The following is a 20441-nucleotide window of genomic DNA, read 5'->3' as shown; positions in this document are numbered from 1 at the left end:
CCCCCCCCGCCCCAGCGATGGTACATCCCGCGCGACCCCGCCCCCGCGGCAGTGGTACAGCCCACGCACCCCCCCCCCCCCCGCCGTTCCGCCTAGCCTGCTAGCTCCCCTTCGCCCGCTCTTTCCCACCGTCGCAGTTTTCTATTGGTCGGTCGACGGGAGTGGGCGGAGCGCCCCTCCCCGATAGGCCGGAGACCGCGCGGGGGCGGGGCAGGTGGGGCGGTGGGGCCCGGGCCCCGGGGCGGGCCGGGTTGGGTTGGGTTGGGTTGCGCGGTGTAGGGTCTGTCGCTGTGGGGAGGCAGGAAAATGGCGCTGACGCAGGGGACCAAGCGGAAAGTCTGCTACTACTACGACGGTGAGGGGCTGCGGGTCACCGGCGGGGGCGGCCACAGGGATCACCGGGCCGCGGGGGGAGGGAGGGGTCCCGCGCCCGGGGGCGCCGGCGGGGCCTGAGGGGGCACCGGGGGTGGGAGGCGGGGAGGCGGGGATGGGGGCGGGGGTTGAGGAGGGCAATGGGAGGTGCTGGGGGAGGTAATGGGGGCTGCAGGGGGTCACTGGGGACGGGGGGTGAGGGGTTGGCTCGGGGAGGGTAATGGGGGTCACTGGAGGACGTGGAGGTGGGGGCTGCGGGCGGTGGGGCTGCGGGCTGCCCTGAGGGTGGTGGGAGGGGTAATGGGGGTCGCTGGGGGCTAGAGGGATGGATAGTGTGGGCACTGGAGGATGTGGGAGGGCTGGGGGCTGCGGGAGGGGGCAGGGAGCAGTAGGGCCGTGGGGATGGGGGGGCAGGGTTATGTGGGGACTGCGGTGGGGTTGGGGGAATGGGGGACACGGGAGGGCATAGGAAGGATATGGGGGAGCATGGCAGGGATATGGGGGAGCACCGGAGGGGAGAAAGGGAAGGGTGAGGGGAAAGGGAGGGGAGCAGTATTGGGGGAGATGGGGGGTAGAATAGGATGGGAGGTGTGGAGGTCTAGGGACTGTGGAGGTGGGGAAGGGCTGTGAAGGGCCCAGGATGGTGAGAGAGGCTTTGGGAGCTGTGCTGAGGTGCTGAAGAAGGGTTCTGGGAGGATGGGGAGATGCTGGGGGACAGGATGGGTTGTGGGGAGATGAAGCCTCCTTGAGCCGTGTAAGAGGAAGAGGCACTCCTGAAGCTCCTGTTGCTGTCAAACAAGGAACAAACCTGAAGGTGCTGGGAGCCAGACCGACTGCATGGTTGTTTGCAGGGAGTTCCTGTGTCTAGAAGCATTGTTTAGTTCTGGCTCCAAACTTGGCTGGATTGTAGTCTGGCGCTTTTTTTTTTTTTTTTTTCCTTTTTTTCTTTTTATGAGGTTGGGAAAGCACAGCTTTGGGGCTCTATAGTCATCCTATTGGAGTAGGGAAGTAACAGGGTGTTAGAGTTGGCCAAATCCCAAGCTGGGTATCTTGTGCGGCTTCCCTGCTTCTACCCCATAGTCTGTGGGAGAAATCACAGTTGTATTGCCTCTATGCATTCACAGCTGCCTCCCCTTTGGAGGGGCAACTTGGTGCCTCAGTGACGGGCGAGCTCATTTTTAATAGTGTGTGTTCGCTCTCTGTGAAAGGTACTGTGCAATTCTCTATTTCATCGTGGGTTTCAGTTTGTGAAATCAAATAAAAAACTTTTTCTCACTATTTTTTCCTGGTAAGTGGATGTGTTCGGTGTTCAAGCAGTAAAGCGGGCTCTTTTAAACTGCTGTGTGTGTCACACATATAGCGAGGGCTTTTATTTCTCTAGAAAAGTAAATCTAAGTGGCAAGTTTGCAACCTGTGATGACAGTCCTGCAGGGTCTCTGACTCAGATGGTGTCTTCAGGAGGGCAGGGTGAGGAGGAGTCTGAATTAGAGCGGAACTGAGCCTGATTTCACCACACAACTGATCTCTGTGCAACATCCATCATATCAAAACATAAAATATAGGAGCTCTGGGCCCTAAAATGCCTAGTTTAAACTTAAGAGTGCTTGCAGGAAGTGCCAGAATGCCATACATGTGCACACGACCTGGATGTTGAAAAGAAATGGTCTCTATGTCCAAACTTATCCTTGTCCTTGGAATATAGTGTATTCACAAAGAAGATTGTCAGTTTTCGAATGAGCTCTGATCTTTATAGGCACATGGTGATGTCTTAAATATGGAACAACCAGTCATTTTGCTTGAAAATGCTAAGCAGAGACGCTATCCTTGTAGTCTTTATTGCATGGTAACTGCACAAAGTTAGTGTTATACACTCTTGTCTATAGCTGCCCTCGCTAATTTACTCTGTGGTGAGGTTTCTGTGCCTTGTTTCCCCTACTCTTTTACAAGCGGCTGGCAAACATCCACAGCGTGTCCTAGGGTGAAAGTGTGCTTTTATTGTCGGGGAAGGCATAATCTGCAGTTGTGGCAGACTAGTTTGTTAGGGTTATTTTCCATGCAGGGAGGTTAGAGCAGCACAATCTAGTGTGGTAATTCCCTGAAGGGAGGTCCCTGAGCACTGTTTTGGATGGTGTGTGGGTCTCTTCCTTCAGTCATGAATTTCGGATGGCAGGAGGATGTCTGGTGCTGGAGAAGGAACCTGGGCTGCAGGGAAGGGTCTAGGTGGGATGGAGGGGATGAGGAAGAGGTAATCGGATGTTGTAAGGGTCCTTTCTGGAAATCCTGAGGCGTGCTGAGGGTGTTTGTGAGGGTTTGAACTGGAACAGTAACTTCTCCTTTATTAGCTCTCCTTATAGGGACTTGTTTAACCCCAGCAGACAGGAAGAGGTATCTGTTAAATTCACACGCTTTTAATTTGCACTGACGTCCACGAGCAGAAAAGCTCATCTGCTGCTCTGTAGGACTTGGGGTGGGATGTGTTTAGCAGAGTGAGCAGGCTCTGGAAGTTGGGGTTTGCCCAGGGCGTTTCACTGACAGCCTGAAGTGAAGATGATGATGATTTTTCAAAGCTTCTTGTATTTTTGTGCTTTTATTTTCTAGATAGGGTCTTGAGCATCTCTTAGTGAGTTCTGCAAAGCTTGATTTAACCTGATTTTACTGTAGGGGTAATTGCCCCAGAAAAAATACCTTTGTACAAACAACACCCCGTTTCACCGTAGTGCCACGAACGGGTAAACTCCGGCAGCAGAATTGTTTGGGTGTGGGATTCGCACTGTTTGCATCTACTTTGAAAATAGGGCCATGTCCATAGGAGGAAAAACTACAGCTGTGTGCTGTGAGAGAGACTGGTGATGAAATATTAATAGTCCCAACTGAGTCACCAGCCAGACCGGATTGGGTCTCCTGCTTCCTAAACTGATCAGGAGTTGTACAACTACATGAACAACTTAGTATGGCTTCCCAAGAAAATGAGGCTTGTGTGATACTGCTGCTGTGTGTAGCTGGCTGTGCGTTTCCTGCTCTTGACAAATGTTGAGTCTGTGCCTCTCACAGCCAAATCAGGCGGGAGGCAGAAATTTGAAAGTCAAATTTCTCTAAGTTTCATGAAAATAAGTATCCTGGGAGAAGAGGGGAAAAAACCCTAATTAGAGGCACCTACTGTGGGAGAGTGCAGCATCAGCTCAGCTTTTGCTAGGTAGGAAATAATCCGCATGGGGAGATGACCCGTGGGATATATTTGCAGGAAGCTGACTTCGTTTCCACTGGTGTCTGTAGGATAGCTCCTCAGGTGCATCTGCGTGGCAGTGAGCTTGGTAGAGACTGGGATACTTCTGAAGAATTTCAAGCAATAATAAAGGGTGAATACAATTGAGAAGCTGTAAAACTACAGTTGTGCTGGTGTTTACTTATTGACAGAATTAGCTGCTTCGTGTCTTGTTTCTGTTAGGTAAATAGTAAGAAACTGAGGCAAAGAGGCTACGTGCTCCATCTGATGAGTCATTGTCTGAGCCGGGATTAAACTCGCATGCCTCTTGGCGTGCAGGTTTCTTCTCAGAGTGTGGTTGCATTTCTCCGTGAAACCTATGAGCTCTGTAGATGTGAGCTATCGTAGTGGACCTGAACCGCCTGGAGAGGACGTTGGAGAGCTGTCATTTGGTGAGCGAGGACAGGAAAACGTGGTGCCCAGAGCTCTTCCTGCCCGAGAAAGCTGGAGCTCCCTCTTAACTTGGGCGGTGTGATGTTAGTTGCTCAGACTCTACCTGGATTGCCTTCCCCAGAACTGGCATTAAAAACTTCCTTGTCTGGCCATACCCCAATTTCCAAATATCTGTCTTATTTGAGTCTAGGATAAATTTTTCTGAATCCATGGAGATACCTGTGCAAACAAGGTGGGAGACCTATCCTTGTTAACAGATGCACTGCTGAAGGCCAGATAAAATGACAGATCACCTGATGGCTCTTGTGGCTCAGCTGTGATTCTTTTTGAAGGAATTCATAGTTTTCCCTGCTGTAACAAAATAATTTCTGCTCCTAGGTGATGTTGGAAACTACTATTATGGGCAAGGACATCCAATGAAACCCCACAGGATCCGGATGACCCACAACCTACTGCTGAACTATGGCCTCTACAGGAAGATGGAGATATATGTAAGTGTAGGGCTGGTCATGAAGAGAAACGTGTATGAAAGATCTTAGTTTACATGTCAGGTTTTAATTTTGATGCTTCAGACTCGTAAGTTCTCTGTTGATGAGCCAAAGGAGAAAGGAAAAAAACCCAATCAACAGTTGTTCTGATTTATTTCTGCTTTCTTCTGATTGCTTGTAGTGAGATGTTCTTTGCTTCAGATAAGCTTTGGAGACTGGAAAATTGCTTTTCTCCCTGTAACTTAAATATTTTCTTTCTCTAGATGTGTAATACATTCCAGTCTCCGGTAATGGCATTCTTGCCTTTGAAAATAAGTTTCTCTTGTTTAATGCTGCTGGTTTGACTTTTTTGCTGTTCTTGGGACTAAATCAGAGATTGGAAATCGAAATTAGGGAGAGAAATGTGTTTCAAAACAAGCCTTACTCTTTTTTTGTCCTTGCAGCGCCCTCACAAGGCAAATGCAGAAGAAATGACCAAGTACCACAGTGATGACTACATAAAATTTCTGAGATCTATTCGCCCAGATAACATGTCTGAGTACAGCAAGCAGATGCAAAGATGTAAGCTATGCATGCGTTTAGTGCTGTAGTTCCTGCCAGTGTTAAAATCTGTGGTTCTGGGAATCCTAGGCCAACTTTAGAGGTTTGTGATAAAAAGAGTAGGAAGAACCATGGGAAGTTGTCTTTCACCTGACTTTGGTTTTGATTTTTTCTGGTAAATCAAGCATTTTAAAACTGGGTCCCTCTCTTAAGCCAATATGCCAAAATGCTGAGGAAAACCCTTTGACCTGGCTATCTTTTTTTAGTCTTGTGTTTTGATGGGAACTCTTCTAAATTGCCTTCCTGGCTGGGAGATATCTGAACTACTCCATTTATGAGCTGTGTGTATTCTGTGTAATTGCTTATCTTTAACCAGGGCTGTTGGGGTGGGAATCATGTAATTTAAAACAAACAAACAAAACAAAAAAAACCCAACTCATCAATTGTGTCCAAAATCTTCAGTAACCCTCAAGGATTTTCAGGGCAATGGCACTTTGGAAGTGGGAGAGGGTTGAGATGCACAATGATACCTGTCCACTTTTGTCCGAATGGTTTATTTTTTGAGCTAATCTCTTGTTCTAACCTCTCTGGTGCGTGGAAGTGCTCTTTAATGGCGACTTCAATGTTACAGAAACCTTTTTTTTTGTCTCTCTGCAACTCTGGGATGATGTTTTTGGCAATGACTGCGGCAAACTGGGTTTCTAGCAAGTATAGAGAAATAGTGGAGAAGGCTCAACATTCATTTAAACAGTATTTTAGTCTTGCACACTGCAATCCTCAAGAGCAGAAAAAAATTGTTAGCCTGTGGGATTCATTTATGTGGAGTAAGTGTAATCTCCAATTTAGAAGAAATACGGGTCTCGAGTCTGAAGTAGAGGTACTTGGAAATCTGGTATGAGCTGAAGGGGACAGATATTAAGGCACAAGCTTGTAAGAGGAATGGGTAATATCGTTCATGAGTAATATACAGTGAAAGACTTTCTACGGTAAATGATATGCCTTAATATACCAAATGACATATACCAAAGTACATATTTACACAAACTGAACTGTTTACCCCTGAAGCAGCTATGGCTCATAAACGCCCACTCTGCTCTCTCTGGTAGTCAACATTTTTTGTACTGTACTTCCACAGAACTATTTTTACCTGAAGGAGGCAAAATATGAAAACTAATCTTAAACATGCGGAGGACGGAGCTTTTCTTCCACAAGACCTGCAAAATAATAGTTTCTGTGTAGCTGGAGAACTAGCACAGGAGGCTCAGAACAGAGATTGGGGATACAGGAGGCAAGGTCACTGCTCCCAAGTACAGTGGCAGGTCTCTGTAGCCTGCTTGGTGCTTCAGCTTTCCTTTTGAAGGAAGGATAGCTGCTATGAATTCCGTAAGGATGGTTCCACCTTTAATACTGGGCTCTCTCTGGTTGTGCTCTCCCAGATAGGAAGCTCCTAACCCACCCGCTGCAGGGAAGAAGGAGCATCTGTGCCTCTCATCTTCCACCAGAGCTTTATGCCTATACTCAAGTGATTGAACCCCGTTATTAATATCCCTCCTTAGTAGTCCTGGCTGCTTTGAATCTTCTGGTGGGAAAAAGCCCAACTGGCTTCTGTTTACACAGCAGCTCTTGTCTTTGCCAGGTATAGCAGAGGGGCATCCTCAAATACTGTCAGTGCTGCCCACAAAGTTCTGAGGGGCAGTAAAGGTAGTGAACAGTCTCTAATTTCATTCTGCTAATGCCATGTTGCCTGCCTGAGGACTTGGAAAGACTGCTCTGTAACCTAAAGGGCAAGAAGTTTAATTTGTTATAATGGGAAGCATGCAGAAATTGATGGCTTAACTTCTCACTTAACAGGCAAGCTTCCAACCATCTCTTTAAATTAATTGTTCAAACTCTGCCAGTTGCCATGCCCTGCTGAAACAATTGGAAAGCGGGAACAATTGCTTCCTTCTGGGTCTCCTGATGGGTATCGTCCTTTTCAGAGATCCCTGTCTCGAACTAGGACCATTCAAACTCCCTTATCACACAGTCTTTGTGGAGACTGCAAGAACTGTGGTGGTTGTGTCTTTCTCCTTAAGCACAGAAGTAAACATTCTACAGAAGTTGTTACAGAATACAAATTTGTTTGTTTGTAAAAGCAAACCTTGAAAAATCTAGATTCAATAGGAGTCTGTTGCTACTGGGTTTATTTTTAATCATGAAACTACTTACAGTAGAAATTTATCCAGGCCAAAACTACAGTACTGCTGAGAACTTAAAAACTGACTGTCTGATGTGAAGTAAAAGGAATGTACAAAGTGTAACAGAAGAGATGTGGGTGTAAACTGCTTGTCCAGTACGCACCACTATCTCCCATCTCCCCACTTTCTCCTGCAGTACTGGCGCTATTTGCTTTCTCAGCTCCTTGTCAGCAATACAGCAGGAAACAGGAGCAAAAACCTTTCCCACTTGCTGTGGGGTTGTGTAATGGAGCTCGGTGTCAGCTCTGTATTCAGAAACAGCACTATTCCTGCCAGAAGGCCCGTGTGGGGTAGCGAGGGGTGCTGGCCCCCCACAGCCTGCATGTGACCTTGGTGACCAGCATGTGCTGCCAGGGCAGAGCAGAATACTATAAATGTGCTGTCTCAACAAGCGCCGCTTGAGTTGCTGCTAAGGATGAGTATCGGTATTACAGAGCTCTTATTGATAGCATCTCCCCTCCGCCCACTCATTTTCCAGCGTGATTGGTTTCGGGATCCCTCGTAGTGCACCCCGGTAGATGGCGTGCCGCTCTCGCCAGAGCTCCTGGGACCTGCTTTCACATTTTCTTGCAAGTCAGGAGCATCTTCTCCACAGCAACAACCTTTTTGCCTTATCAGGCAATCCTCAGGTTGATTACATGAATGTTTTATGATTTGTGTGTGGTATTTTGTTGTTTAAAATCTTTGATCTCTTAATCTGTTTAGCTTTTTAAATCAGAGTGGCGGCATAAGCTTTGCCATTTATTTGTGGTTTTGTCTTACTAACTCTTGTATTCTTTTCAAGTTAATGTTGGGGAAGACTGCCCTGTGTTTGATGGGTTGTTTGAGTTTTGTCAGCTCTCTGCTGGAGGCTCAGTTGGTAAGCTCACATGTCGTACATTCTTTTCTTTTTCTCTTAAGCAGATGTATGTAATGTAGCTTTGTCTAGGAAATAAATTGTTGTAGGTGGTGGTGGGGAAGCCTTGTGAACCTATTTCTGATTTCCTTAATAATTAGATCTGGATTTCTTCCCATGCGAGAGTTCAACCCTTTTGCACATTGGCAGATCCCTCAACATTTGTTAAGCATATCTTCATTAATCTGGGTTACTTCATTGAACGTATGAAGGACTTCGTAAGTGGTATAACAACATCGACAGCAGTAGAGTTAAAACAAAACCGCAGCAGCAACAGGGGTTTAATAAAAAAAATCAACGTGAGCTTTACAGAAAAAAAGTTGTAAAAACCTTGCTCTGGACAGGCATAACCTGGAAAGGAGAGAAAAGGGTTACTTTATCCATTGTTTTTAACAAAAAGCCACTGTCTCTGGGCATGAGGCAAAATAGAACCTGAAAGGTTTCAGTAAGCTCCCTGAAAGCCGGAACATTTAAAACGCTTTCACTATTTTCAAATACTTTACGGAACTGTGCTACTGTGCATAGGCGTTCAAGCTTTGTGGCTGCTGCTCCCACAATGACATCTACAAGTCTTTATTTCCTGTAAGGCAGTTCAGCAGCACGTACAAGTACTGACTGCAGCATTTTTTGTAGTAGCTCTATGATCTCTGGTCCCATGGCTGTAGATTCCACAGAATATATAATTTGTTTTGATCCTGGGAGACTTGCAAAATTTGCAGAAAGTTTATGAAGGGGTTGGGGGAAGAGAACTTCCTTTGCCTAAATGTATATTCAGTGAATGACCTAAATATATGTTGGATAAAACCTTTCATTAAAATCTTTTGTTTGGGGCACTGAGAAATCTAGACTGTCTTCAACTGTGACCCCAGCTAGAATGCTATGGACTTGTTTGTGCAGATTTCATGCTTTGAGGCAAAAGTGGGAAGCAGTGAAAAGTGCGCGCGAGCGAAATAGAGGCTGCGTTTCTCTTCCCTTCCCCTTCCTCTTTGTTGAGACATCCAGCGTTAAACCCTTGGGCTTGTGCTTTGTCAAGTACCCAAACGCACACATAAACAATGATGTGATCGTAAGGGACCAGCGCTTTGCCCCTCGGTCTCTGTCACGGGGCCTTTGCTCTCGGGCTGACGTTTTGTAATTCTTTTCCCAACAGCCAGTGCTGTGAAGCTGAACAAGCAACAGACAGATATTGCTGTGAATTGGGCAGGAGGCCTTCACCACGCTAAAAAGTCGGAGGCTTCTGGCTTCTGTTATGTCAACGATATCGTCTTAGCTATCTTGGAGCTCCTAAAGTACGGGCAGTACTATTTACCCCTTTTGTTTGCCAATTCTGCTGCATTTCCTCTGAGTCCTTAGCGCTTTCATCCCAGCCTGCTCTTTTTGTTGGGTTTTTTTTTAGCTGTGTTTTCCCAGGAGGGCTTAGTCAGCTATCTTTTGGGGTGCAGTGCCTTCTCTCCCAAAGGGCTATGTCTAACTGTGGCATTGTGCAGGAGGCAGAAGGCTTGGAGCATTGTGTGGTTGCTCTTAGGCCCTTCTCTACCATCCACCCTGGAACAGGCAGCACAGCTATATATGTGATGGCTTTTGGCTGAAGCCAAACCTCAGTGGGAGGCTTGGACATAAAAATGCAGTCTGTTGGCTGAATCTGAATAAACTGAGTTTAGTCTGCCTTCAAAGATCGGTTACAGCAGCAAAAGCCACTTTATTTTCCTCTGTGGTTCTGTTCCACTGCTGACCAAGGCACATCTCCGTTCTCTGCAGCTCTTTTGCTTGTAGACTCCGGAGAGAGAGAGCGAGCTGCCTGGTAGCTCTGCAGCCTGGGGATTAGCACCAAGTTCCTTGCTCTCTTCCCATTTGCTCTGCTGGTGAAGGCAGTTTCCGCTCTGAAGAAATGCGGTATTTTGACCCCTTTCTGATCCTAGGTATCACCAGAGAGTGCTGTATATTGACATTGATATTCACCATGGAGATGGTGTGGAGGAAGCCTTTTACACCACAGACCGCGTCATGACCGTGTCCTTCCATAAGTACGGAGAATACTTCCCAGGAACAGGGGATCTGCGGGTGAGAACGAAGGCTTAGCAGAAAATTACCCTGAAATTTGGTCTTTTCCATCTGTTTGCTGGCATACTAATTTAACTAAAATCACTGCTCTCCTGGTTTTTCCTGCTCTCAAAGTGGCATCCTTTTTCTGAGGGCAAAGGTGTATATGTGAGGCAGAGGCTTGGCTCCTGTGTGCTTTGTTCCTGTGATCATAGCCTGTACAGTAATAAAACCAAGGCTTTGATATCAGTCTCTTAGCAGCCTTCTGGTGGGATTATGCTCAGAAAAGTGACTCTGAAGATGACATGTTGGTCATCTGTAGCTACTTGCAAATGAAGCTTGGTCACACAAGCTCTTGGGTGAAAGTTTGAGGGAGTGCTTCTCTGTGTGTTGGTTTATCTTGTGTGCATTTCCTCCTATGAGTCAGTTGTGCGTATTAACAAATCGTGGCATTAACTGTGGCACTCTTTCGGGTTAGCTACAGGTGTGGTTGGCTTTGTGACTTCTGACATTGTCAGAATGCTGTTCTCAGGGGTGAAAGGTTCTTTACCTTTTCTTATGTGCTTTTTAGCAGAATGACATTTTTCTAATCTAAATTCTCTTGTCTTCTACTTGTGAGTTGTATTTTTTTCAGCCCTGCCCAGAGTTTGGCACTGGTGTTGTGAACTTGTGTGCAGCTGCAGCATTCTTCCCTGGTGCAGCTGGTCTGCAGCGTAAATGAAATAATTATTTTTTTATAAAACACTTGGGTATGAGAGAGATAATGGAAATGTAAAAAATACATATATTCTTTTAAAATAAAAATAAATTCCTCCACTTACTAGACTGCACAATCACCGCCAACTGGTATTTTGGGCTGTGCATCTCTGCAATGTACAGGTTTGGAACTAGAATTTTGACTGCCAGTTCTATTGCTGTGTGAGAGAGTGGTTCTTGCCAGTGAAATGACAGCCTGTGTGCTCACAGCAGCAGCAACATGAAAGTGGTGACAGTAGTAGATCTTTCTTCTCTGAGCACTGGGGGCCAAATGTACCCGGTTACGCCAAATGAGCTGTTCTTGGAGTCAACTGACTCTTGCTGCCTTTTGCTGGGACAGTATTCATCCGTGAGAGCCTAGGCTTGCAGTCGGATGACCTCTGGAATCCCAGACTTCCCTTCCTAATTTAGGGCACTATTTGTGTGTTGCATTTGGTTCTCTGGTGACTTGTGGTCTCTCCTGTCTCTCGCTCTAATAGGATATTGGTGCAGGCAAAGGCAAGTACTACGCTGTCAACTATCCCCTGCGGGACGGAATTGATGATGAGTCCTATGAAGCAATATTCAAGCCGGCAAGTGAAGACATCTTTGCTGAGTGATTCTTTGTGGATCATACTTTGTCATTCTTTGGGGAGACTGATTCAGTCCTCTGTGATAAGATTCTTTAGGGGCTGTATTCCTCCCTAACAATTGCAGCCTGTGGTCAGTAAGCTTCTCTTTGTAAGAGCCTCAGTGTTACTGATATAGGGGACTCAGCAGCTGTGGGAACACTAGGGATGTCTTCGTGTCACTTGCTGACATGGGCATTAGTGTGTTGCTGTGACGCTGTCCTGCAGAGAGCGTGTAACAACGGGTTTCTTGTTTAGGTGATATCTAAAGTGATGGAGACGTTCCAGCCTAGCGCAGTTGTCTTGCAGTGCGGGTCAGATTCTCTGTCAGGGGACAGGCTGGGTTGTTTTAATCTGACCATCAAAGGTAAGAGTACCGTCCAGTGCTTGTGTCCATCTGGCATCACCAATGTCATTAGATTTCATTGAAAAATTTGTTGTTCTTACGCCATGAGGCTATGACCTTTTCCCCCACTGCTTTTGCTGCAGGTCATGCCAAGTGTGTGGAGTTTGTAAAAAGTTTTAATTTGCCTATGCTGATGCTGGGAGGAGGTGGCTATACGATCCGCAACGTGGCTAGATGCTGGACCTATGAGACTGCTGTGGCTTTGGACACTGAAATTCCCAATGGTAATTCTCCCCTGGAGCCTTTGAAGCAAGACTAAGGGACAATGACACTCTAGTAACAGAGCTCATGGAAATGATGTTGCTGTGGGAGAGGTAGCAATCCTAAGATGTTTCATTAGCTCTTGATTATTACTGTGGAAGAGCTTTTGGATGCCCTGATTTGCAGTAGCTGTTCTTGTTTGCATTCTAGTCCTGTAGCTTTGGCCTCCAGCAAAAGATACCCAGCAGCCTTGCTGCTTACTGAAACAAGATGACCTTCTACTGAAAACTTTTGTGTGCACTGATAGTGTTTAAGCTTTGACTGCACTGTTGCTAAGTTGTCTGCTTTGGTCTGAACTCAGGCTAGGAGTGCTTCAGCTCCTAGGCCTAGGTAAATGCAGTCATGCTTTTCTGTAGAAGTACAATGTGTTTGTGGTATTTTGTCACCAGTCCAGTGGTAATTTGGTGTTTATTCCTCTTTAACTTGCCTGCAGAGCTTCCATATAATGACTATTTTGAGTACTTTGGACCAGACTTTAAGCTCCACATCAGTCCCTCGAACATGACTAACCAGAATACCAATGAGTATCTTGAGAAGATCAAGTAAGTGTTTGCTCCTCTTCCTGAGATTGACACCTTCTACTGGGGGTTTCGCAGCTGTGGGTGGCGTCTTGCTGACAGAGGTGTTCCCTTCCTGGCTGGCTCTAGGCAACGTCTCTTTGAGAATCTGCGCATGCTGCCTCATGCCCCTGGCGTCCAGATGCAGCCAATTCCTGAGGATGCTGTTCAGGAAGACAGTGGAGATGAAGAGGAAGAAGATCCTGAGAAACGCATTTCAAGTATGTGCTTGTCTCTGGCATTGCCCGGCTGGGAAGCGTACTGTTCAGAGCCTGTGGGTGCAAAACTGAACAGGATCAATTAGCTGGAGAAGCACGCAGGCCCTAAACTGAGTTACCCTAGTTAAAGAGAGGAGGATTTACGATTTAGGTATATCTCTATTCTGGAGTTCTTCAGTTTGAATCTGTTCCCACCTTTCTGATTGTTTTTGTAAGGTAAAGCAATGATGCTAGGCACTGCAGAGCTGATAGATTTCTTTTTCCTTGGAGAAACGGCACTGTTGCCAGACGATTTCCATAATGGGAGAACCTAGGCTTTAATGTGAGAACTTAAACAGTTCCTGTGATGTAGGTGCTATGACAGTACTTTCTGGGAGACTGTCAGGTTTGATCCCAGAAGTTGTCTCCACAGTGAAAATGCTAGTTTATATCCAGATTGGCTGATGGCCTTCAGATCTGGCAGACAGGTTTTCTCAGTGTGAGGTTGGTTAACCTGCTTATGCTGTCAAGTCTAGACATCACACTGTACCTAATCCAAGTCATACATGTGATCTCGGATCTGAAGCACGAGCAGTTAAGAGTGATGCATTAGAAGATACGGCAGGTAGAAAGATAAAGTGTTTTTATCGTGGCCTAATTCTGACTTAATATAGGCTCGTTAGTTCATTCCAGTGTGTAGATGTACTTGCAGGAGTTAGTGCTTGGAGTCTCCTGACTTTTAAATCTGCTAAAACAACCTCTTGTCCTCTTCGCACTCAGTCCGCAATTCCGATAAAAGAATATCCTGTGATGAAGAATTCTCTGACTCCGAAGATGAAGGGGAAGGAGGGCGCAAAAATGTTGCCAACTTTAAGAAGGCTAAACGTGTGAAAACAGAAGAGGAAAAGGAGGAGGAGGAGAAGAAAGGTAAGCATGAGAGCTAGGACTGGAAGCTCTCCCAGCTCTGTGGAACTTTACCTGGCATCTACTTCCTTACTGTACTATTGTGTGTCTTTTTTTTTTCTGTTTTCCTAGATGAGAAAGAAGAGGAAAAAGCAAAAGAGGAGAAAGCAGAACCCAAAGGGTGAGCCCTGTCTCCTGGCACGACTATTAAATGGCTGTGCCTGTGCTTCCGTGTGCATCTGCCCGTGCCCCCAGTGGGATGTTGCACAACTTGAGGGGTTGGAGGAGATGATGTGGTAATTCGGAAGGCTTTATCACAGGCTCTTAATAGGAAGAAGTTTGCATGTGTAGAACAGCACGCCTGATAAAGCGCTGTGAGAGCAGAGCCCTCAGTGAAAAGGCCTTAAAAATACTGCGCCTTCATTCAGCAACACGTTACATGTTTTAGATGAAGGTGGGCTGTATAAGCAGCATTTTTTAAGTTTGTGGCTCTGGCTTGTTATTAAAGCTTGGGCACAGCCCGAATTGCTTGTTTAAATCAAATTTCTTCACTGCTTGCTTCCACAGGGTGAAGGAAGAGACAAAATCCACCTAAGATGGCTGCAGCTGGACAGTATGTCAGTGTGTAGTTGTCATAGGTTAGCTTCTCTGGTTGCCTCCCATTCCACAGGATTTATATTTTATATATGTTTCTGTATATATTTCTATATAAATATATAAATGACTTGAGAATTGTAAATTATTCCTTGCTGCACTCTGCTGGGAGCAGATAGGGAGGATTCTGCAGAGTAGACAGACCTGCACTGCCCAGATTTGGTGACTGGGAAGTTTCGCTCTTGCCTTCCACTGCCTCCTTAGTATGTCTTTAAAAAAATCACTTCCTTTCTTTACTCTGTCCTCTGACATAACCACCCTTGGAAAAGAATAATTTAAGTAGAAGTAGTATTTGCATTTCAGGTTAGGTGGAAAGATGGCCATGAAAATTTTTTTTTCTCTTTTTTTTTTTTAATTATTATTGTGGGAGAACATGAGTTCCCAAATGAAGCCTGTGAGAGACTGACTATTCCTTTGGTCTTCAGTTTGATTCCACCGTGGCAAGTAACTGCAAGCTGGTGCCGCTTCTCAGGGTCAAATAGTGCAGTTCTTGAATAGAGTTGGCTACCTCCCTGCAGCAAACTTGTGGAAAGAGATGAAGCAGCTCAAAAGCGATCTGAAAAGCGCTTTAGTGAATCAGCCCAAGAGCCCTGCAGGTGCAGATCTGGAAAATGCAAAATGAAAATCACCCTAATGTGGTGGTTAACATTTTCCAAGATCTTGCAGATCCAGTTAGTGTGACAGCATTATACATCTTGAGTAAGAGAAGAGATGAAATTTTTATACCTTTTTTTCTATACCTATGCCCCTCTTTGGGGGAGGAAGCGAGTTACTGCCCGTTTGGCTGCCTGCTTTGCTTTTCTTGCTTGTTCTGCCCTCGGCTCCACATGCTGTAATGTGCTTCCTCAGTACTGACTTGTGTCCTAGGCTGAAACCTCTGCAGAAGCTCCCAACTCCTCTAAAGGCCAGACCGCACCGAGCCTGGCTGAAACCTCTTGTCGATGTCACTCGCTGAAAAACACTTCTCTGAAGTGAAGTACAAATGTTTTCCAATTGAACCTTTCCTCCCTCTTGCTCTCAAGGCCAGTAAATATGGAGAACCTTTTTATCAGCCTCTGAGCTGTTATCTTTATAAGGGAACAGCAGATGGGGCTCTGTACATTTTTTACAGCTACTCCTCTTCCTACTCCCACGCATTATCTCACACCTAAAAGTCTTTTGTGACCAGAACTGGCCTTTCCTTTGCATCTTGTTTTGTACAGCTGATCATTAGATGAGCTTTTGGTGAAATGCTTTGCAGTTTTGCAGGCAGTTTTGGCTCGCTGCTCTCCTTTCTCAGGGGGATTCCTCTGTCCATAAGAGGATCTGTACCTCCCACGGAGCGCTGCTGATGGTTTCAACTCTAATAATGCTGCTAACTTAACACAGGTTATTTTTTAAATGTTTTATTTTTTTAAATACTTTTTTTCCCTTTTCCACCGTGAGTTTTTTAGTCTCTTTGGATCTGAGTGACGTGTCACTCCTGCTCTTCAGTGTTTGTATGTGAAGCGCGAGAGATCAGTGTATCTTTGTGTCTGGGGGGGAAATATATTGTGGTTTTTTAAAGATGCTTTTATTTTGAATTTTGAGAATCTTTGTAATAAAACTGGTACATTTCTATGTTTGGTGTGATTTTGTGCTTGGTTAGAGTGGGAGTTCAGTTTGTTTTTCATGTTTGGAAAATGGTGCAGTACCTCCATCACGATGTGGTGTAGGTCCCAACAAGAAAAAAAATCTTTGGGAAGAAAGGTGAGGCGAGGTATGATGATTTTTTTTTTTTCTCCATTCCCCTCTTTCACAAAGAGGGCTATAGATGTGTTGATTCAAGTGCATCCACTGAAGCATTTTATTTGGAACATAATCTGTGCTGCATGTGAAAGATTGTTTCTGTTTCTTTTGTGGATATTTTTCTCCCTCCCTGTTTTATAAAATAGCCTTGAAATTCTCCTTGTGACCTTTCTCTCCAGAAAAGGTAAGTTAAAATACCACGGATTTTCTTTGCTCACAGTTCTCTTTCTAAATTACAGCTGGGGTCTCAGCCAGCAGCATGGCTGATGCTAATTGGGTTTGTGGTTTGTTTGGAGTTACAGTACTTCACGCAGCTGATGCTCTGAAAGCAATGCTAATCTAGAAAAGGAATAATAAGTTATGGGAAGGGAGTATCTTTTGCATGGACTTAAGTGGGTTTTTTCTGGTATTCAAGTGAAAAAAATTCTTTAACATAATGAGGAGCAGGTTAATTCAGCAACTGAGTGGTGATCGCACCAGAAATGGACACAAAAGGTTCATAAGCCATATCTGCTGTTTATGTAGTTAAAAAAAAAAAGCTTTGTGTGGCACAGTTTACTTTCATTGCTGTAGTAATAATCCAGGAAACTTAGTTATCCTTTTCACCATAGTAGACAATTAAAATCCTCTCATCCTTGCAGAAAACCCACCGTAGAATTCCAGTTACCCCTACCAGCTCGTGCGTGCCAGTGAACTGCTGTCCTCCTCTCCTCCAGTGTTTCTTAAAATGGCTGCCGCGATGCCGACGGCAGCTCCCTGGCAGATACACGGAGCCCCGGATCTCGGCTGGAGCACAATGCAGCCATGTCTCGCACAACAGAGTGTGAGCAATCTTGGAAATAATTTGCAGATCACAGTGCCTACATTTAAAATACCTTTTTTTTTTTTTTCCTCTTTTTGCCTCCCTAACGACTAGGGATGAATACCTTGCTGCATCTGGAAGCAGGTCACTTGCTTTAGCTTCCTGCTATCGCTAGGAAGATGCGCTGCATAAAAGGAAGAATTTTTGGCCATTTCCACCTACATGGAGGGCTACAGAAGAGCTGTGCTTGGTCCTCGCCATGGTGGTGCCAGTTGGGCAAACAACAGTCCATTGCTTTTCTCCATCATCTCTGCCAGCCAAAACAGCAGGGGCAGGTGATTAGATGGGAATTAGGCGCAGGCCATTAAATGGAGGGGCTGTGCACTGCTGCAGCAGCCTAAGCTGCTGACAGAGCCTTTGGGCTCTGAGCTGCTGGAGAAGAACAGTGCTCCTTCCTTCTGCTGCATGCCTGGCTCGGGGGGGGGGGGGGAAATCACCTCTAGCCCTGTGCAGATCACAGGAAAAAGGGTAGTGGCACCCATTGTGCCTTCATTTTCTCTTTGAAAGTAAAGCTCCATTCCCAGTGCATAGTTCTTGTGCTCTAGCATGTCTTTTCAGGAAAGATGAGCCAATCCTATTCTAAAACTACTAATTTTTTTTTTTGTTTAATTAAAACAAGCTTAAAATGGACATTTCCCCCAGTAGCCCTCTTGGGCCCCTCTGTATGAGAAAAGACTGGTTCCCCCCCCCTCAAAAAAAATCAAGTTAAATCTCTAAGAAAACAGGTACTGAGCAGCCAGCTGAAGGGTGATCCTAAGGTAGTGACAAGAGGCTTGTGTGAGAAAGTCCTTTGTGGCTGTAGCTCTACATCTGCTGCAAGTCAATTAACTGCAAGCAGAGCCAGGGCTGGAGTGATTAAATGCAGCAGCTGGTGAACTAAATAAGCCACTGCTATCTTCCTTCCCTGGCCCTCGTCTGGCATCCAGGACAAGAAGGACTCAAGCTCACCCATGAAGGGGTCACCATTTATTCCTTTCAAATGTTACAATAAGCCCATACAGCTTTTTTTTTTTTTTTAGAAGTTAGAAAATTGCAAATCAAGTGTTTCGGCCATTAAAAAATTATTTACAGAGAAAAGACTGTTGTTTCACATTATACAGCTGGCAGGCCCCCTCCCTCCACCCCACACCCTAAAAGTTATTTATCCCTCAGAAGCAGAATTAAACACAGCGGACTTACAAGCTTTATGGTTTTAAGCCAATAGTAAGACATTATAAAAACCCTAACTAGATTAGCTTTTAAACCATTGATTTCTAGAAAAAGCACAAAATACTTTAAATGAAGTCAGAACCAGGAATGTAAACTGAGAAAAAAAGAATCCATTGAACAGTCACTGGCTTGCTGGGCTTCAAAGGCTGCCGGGGCAGAGTGGGGACAGTCAGGAGGCCAGCAGAGATACCAGAGCGGGATGTGAGATCTTACAAACTGTAAATTCCAGTTATGTCCAGGATAGTCTTCCTCCACAGTTTTAAAGGATTCAGGTAAAACTACTCCAAGCTGTGGTGGTGGGAATCCAAACCGCCTTTCTAATAGGGGAGCGGAAGAAGTATCTCAAGGAGGGATGGATTTTAGAAAGCGTTGTCAGTTCTAGGTGGGTTGGGGAGGTGTGAGGGCAAGGCAGCGAGTCCGTGGTGTTACCGGGATGGAGAGGATGGCGTAAGAGTCTGAAGTCAGGATGATGCCAAGTGGGCTCTACTCTTCCTTCTGCTCTGCTGCTGCCGGAGTTGTTGTAGGCTCAGGCCCTGCAGGTTTTGAGGGCTCCTCTGGTTTGGCTGTATCCCCCTGGCTTTCCCCTGGCTGCTGCTTCTCTTCCTCCTTGCTTCCCCCTGCTTCTGCACCCTCCCTCTTGGGCTCAGCTCCCTGCTGCCCATCCACCGCAGGACTGCTCTCCCCGGGGCTGCCCTGCTCCTCCGCTGTCCCCTCCTCGGGGGGAGCGGACGGCTCCGTCCCGCTGGCCGAGCAAGCGGGGTTCTCCTCTCCCTTGGCCTCCGCCTTGCCTTGGTCCTCCGTGGGAGAGGACCCAGAGGAGTCCCCGGCTTCCTTCTTGTTCTTCCGAAACGAGATCCCGCTTAGCTTGAAGGATTTCTTGAACGAGAACTTCTTCTTCTTCTTGGGGGTGTCCTTGGGGGCTGCAGCACCCTCGGGTTTAGCATCCCCCCCTTCGGCGGGGGGAGCGGGCTCGATGGCATCCCCGCCGCCGGGCTCGCCCTTGCTCTCCTCCTTGAGGGGTTCAGCCGAGCCGTTCCCGTTCAGGGGCGCCGCTTCACCGGCACCCTTGGGCGTCATGTCCCCGTTGAACCTCAAATGGCCGTTCTCCTGCGGGGGGGAGCGGAGCACCGCGTTAGGCACAGCCGGGACTCGGCACCCCCTCCCCAAAGCTCCGCACCCAGCCGGGGAACGGGGGTGCACGGGGAATGCACCGGCCGTGGGTGCGGGGGTGCATCGGGGGGTGTCAGTGCGCTGCCACCGGGCGGCGCCCGCGCTCCACACCCGGTCCCGGGGCGAGGCGGCGGACGGGGTCCCCGCCCGGTGCCGGGAGGGAGCCCGGGGCGCGGCGCGGGCGGTGCCGCATCCCTCGGTGCCCGCCGGGCAGGAGGGTCCCCCGGGCCGCCACCGCCCCTTCCCCGCCGAGCGGCGACGGCGGCCGCCGCCTTTGTCCTCCCGCCCCGGCGGGGCGCACGGCGCGGCTCCCCGGTGCCCCCCGGTACCTACCTGCCCGTTGGCCTTGGCGGGCTCGGCGGCGGCGGCGTGGCCGGCCGGCGGGGCGCTGCCCTCCGCCTTGGCCGCCTTGGAGCCCTGGCTGCCCATGGTGCGGCACGTCGGGCGGACCCCGCCGCGGCGGCTGCGCTCGGCGGGCGAGCGGCGCCGAGAGGGAGTAGGGAGAGCCCCCCGCCGCCCCGGTAATAAGGAGCGGGGCGGGGGCGGGCCGCCGCCGAGCCCGCCCCGGGGGCGGGAGGACGGGGATGGAGCCACCGCCCCGGCGGGGCCGGGGGGTACTGACGGCCGCCGTTCCCTCCTCCCCGGCTGTGCGACCCCGGGGCAACCCTGGGCGGGGTGAGGCGGGGAGGCGGTGGGGAAGGCGAGCGGGGAGTCGCCCCCCACCCCAGCTCCTTCACCCCCGGGGTGCTGCTCATCCCAGCCCCGACACCCCGGGGAGGGTCTGGTGGCACCACTTGTCCCAGCCCCGTCATCCCAGTGTGCTGCTCATCCCACCCCCATCACCCCTGGGGTGCCTCTGCCCCC

At 47.7% G+C, this 20441-nt stretch overlaps 2 protein-coding genes across 2 annotated transcripts; one reads left to right on the top strand and one right to left on the bottom strand.

Moving 5' to 3' along the window:
- The first annotated feature begins 201 nt into the window (after window positions 1-201).
- Window positions 202-16168, top strand: HDAC1 (histone deacetylase 1). The gene is made up of 14 exons (XM_075773781.1): window positions 202-355; window positions 4406-4518; window positions 4959-5076; window positions 8077-8151; window positions 9338-9476; window positions 10107-10248; window positions 11463-11555; window positions 11850-11958; window positions 12081-12221; window positions 12692-12800; window positions 12906-13036; window positions 13793-13939; window positions 14048-14096; window positions 14483-16168. Exons 1-14 carry the CDS (start codon window positions 307-309, stop codon window positions 14508-14510), a joined length of 1443 nt encoding a protein of 480 aa, XP_075629896.1. The 5' UTR covers window positions 202-306; the 3' UTR covers window positions 14511-16168.
- Window positions 16169-18149: 1981 nt separating this feature from the next.
- On the bottom strand, window positions 18150-20120 carry MARCKSL1 (MARCKS like 1). Its single transcript, XM_075773945.1, has 2 exons — window positions 19911-20120; window positions 18150-19514 (listed from the first exon to the last, which is right to left on the bottom strand). Exons 1-2 carry the CDS (start codon window positions 20004-20006, stop codon window positions 18891-18893), a joined length of 720 nt encoding a protein of 239 aa, XP_075630060.1. The 5' UTR covers window positions 20007-20120; the 3' UTR covers window positions 18150-18890.
- Window positions 20121-20441: the final 321 nt, after the last annotated feature.

The sequence above is a fragment of the Balearica regulorum genome, chromosome 22 (genome assembly GCF_011004875.1).
Source record: "Balearica regulorum gibbericeps isolate bBalReg1 chromosome 22, bBalReg1.pri, whole genome shotgun sequence".
Lineage (NCBI taxonomy): Eukaryota > Metazoa > Chordata > Aves > Gruiformes > Gruidae > Balearica > Balearica regulorum.
This window is presented reverse-complemented; position numbering and strand designations above follow the sequence as displayed.

What these genes read in the sequence shown, in the direction of transcription:
- HDAC1 (XM_075773781.1), top strand. Translation starts at nt 307, where the DNA reads ATGGCGCTGACGCAGGGGACCAAGCGGAAAGTCTGCTACTACTACGAC. An exon ending in AGTCTGCTACTACTACGACG is followed by an intron (nt 356 to 4,405) that starts GTGAGGGGCTGC and finishes TTCTGCTCCTAG; the next exon opens with GTGATGTTGGAAACTACTAT. An exon ending in GGACACTGAAATTCCCAATG is followed by an intron (nt 12,222 to 12,691) that starts GTAATTCTCCCC and finishes ACTTGCCTGCAG; the next exon opens with AGCTTCCATATAATGACTAT.
- MARCKSL1 (XM_075773945.1), bottom strand. Translation starts at nt 20,006, where the DNA reads ATGGGCAGCCAGGGCTCCAAGGCGGCCAAGGCGGAGGGCAGCGCCCCG. An exon ending in CCGCCAAGGCCAACGGGCAG is followed by an intron (nt 19,515 to 19,910) that starts GTAGGTACCGGG and finishes TCCCCCCCGCAG; the next exon opens with GAGAACGGCCATTTGAGGTT.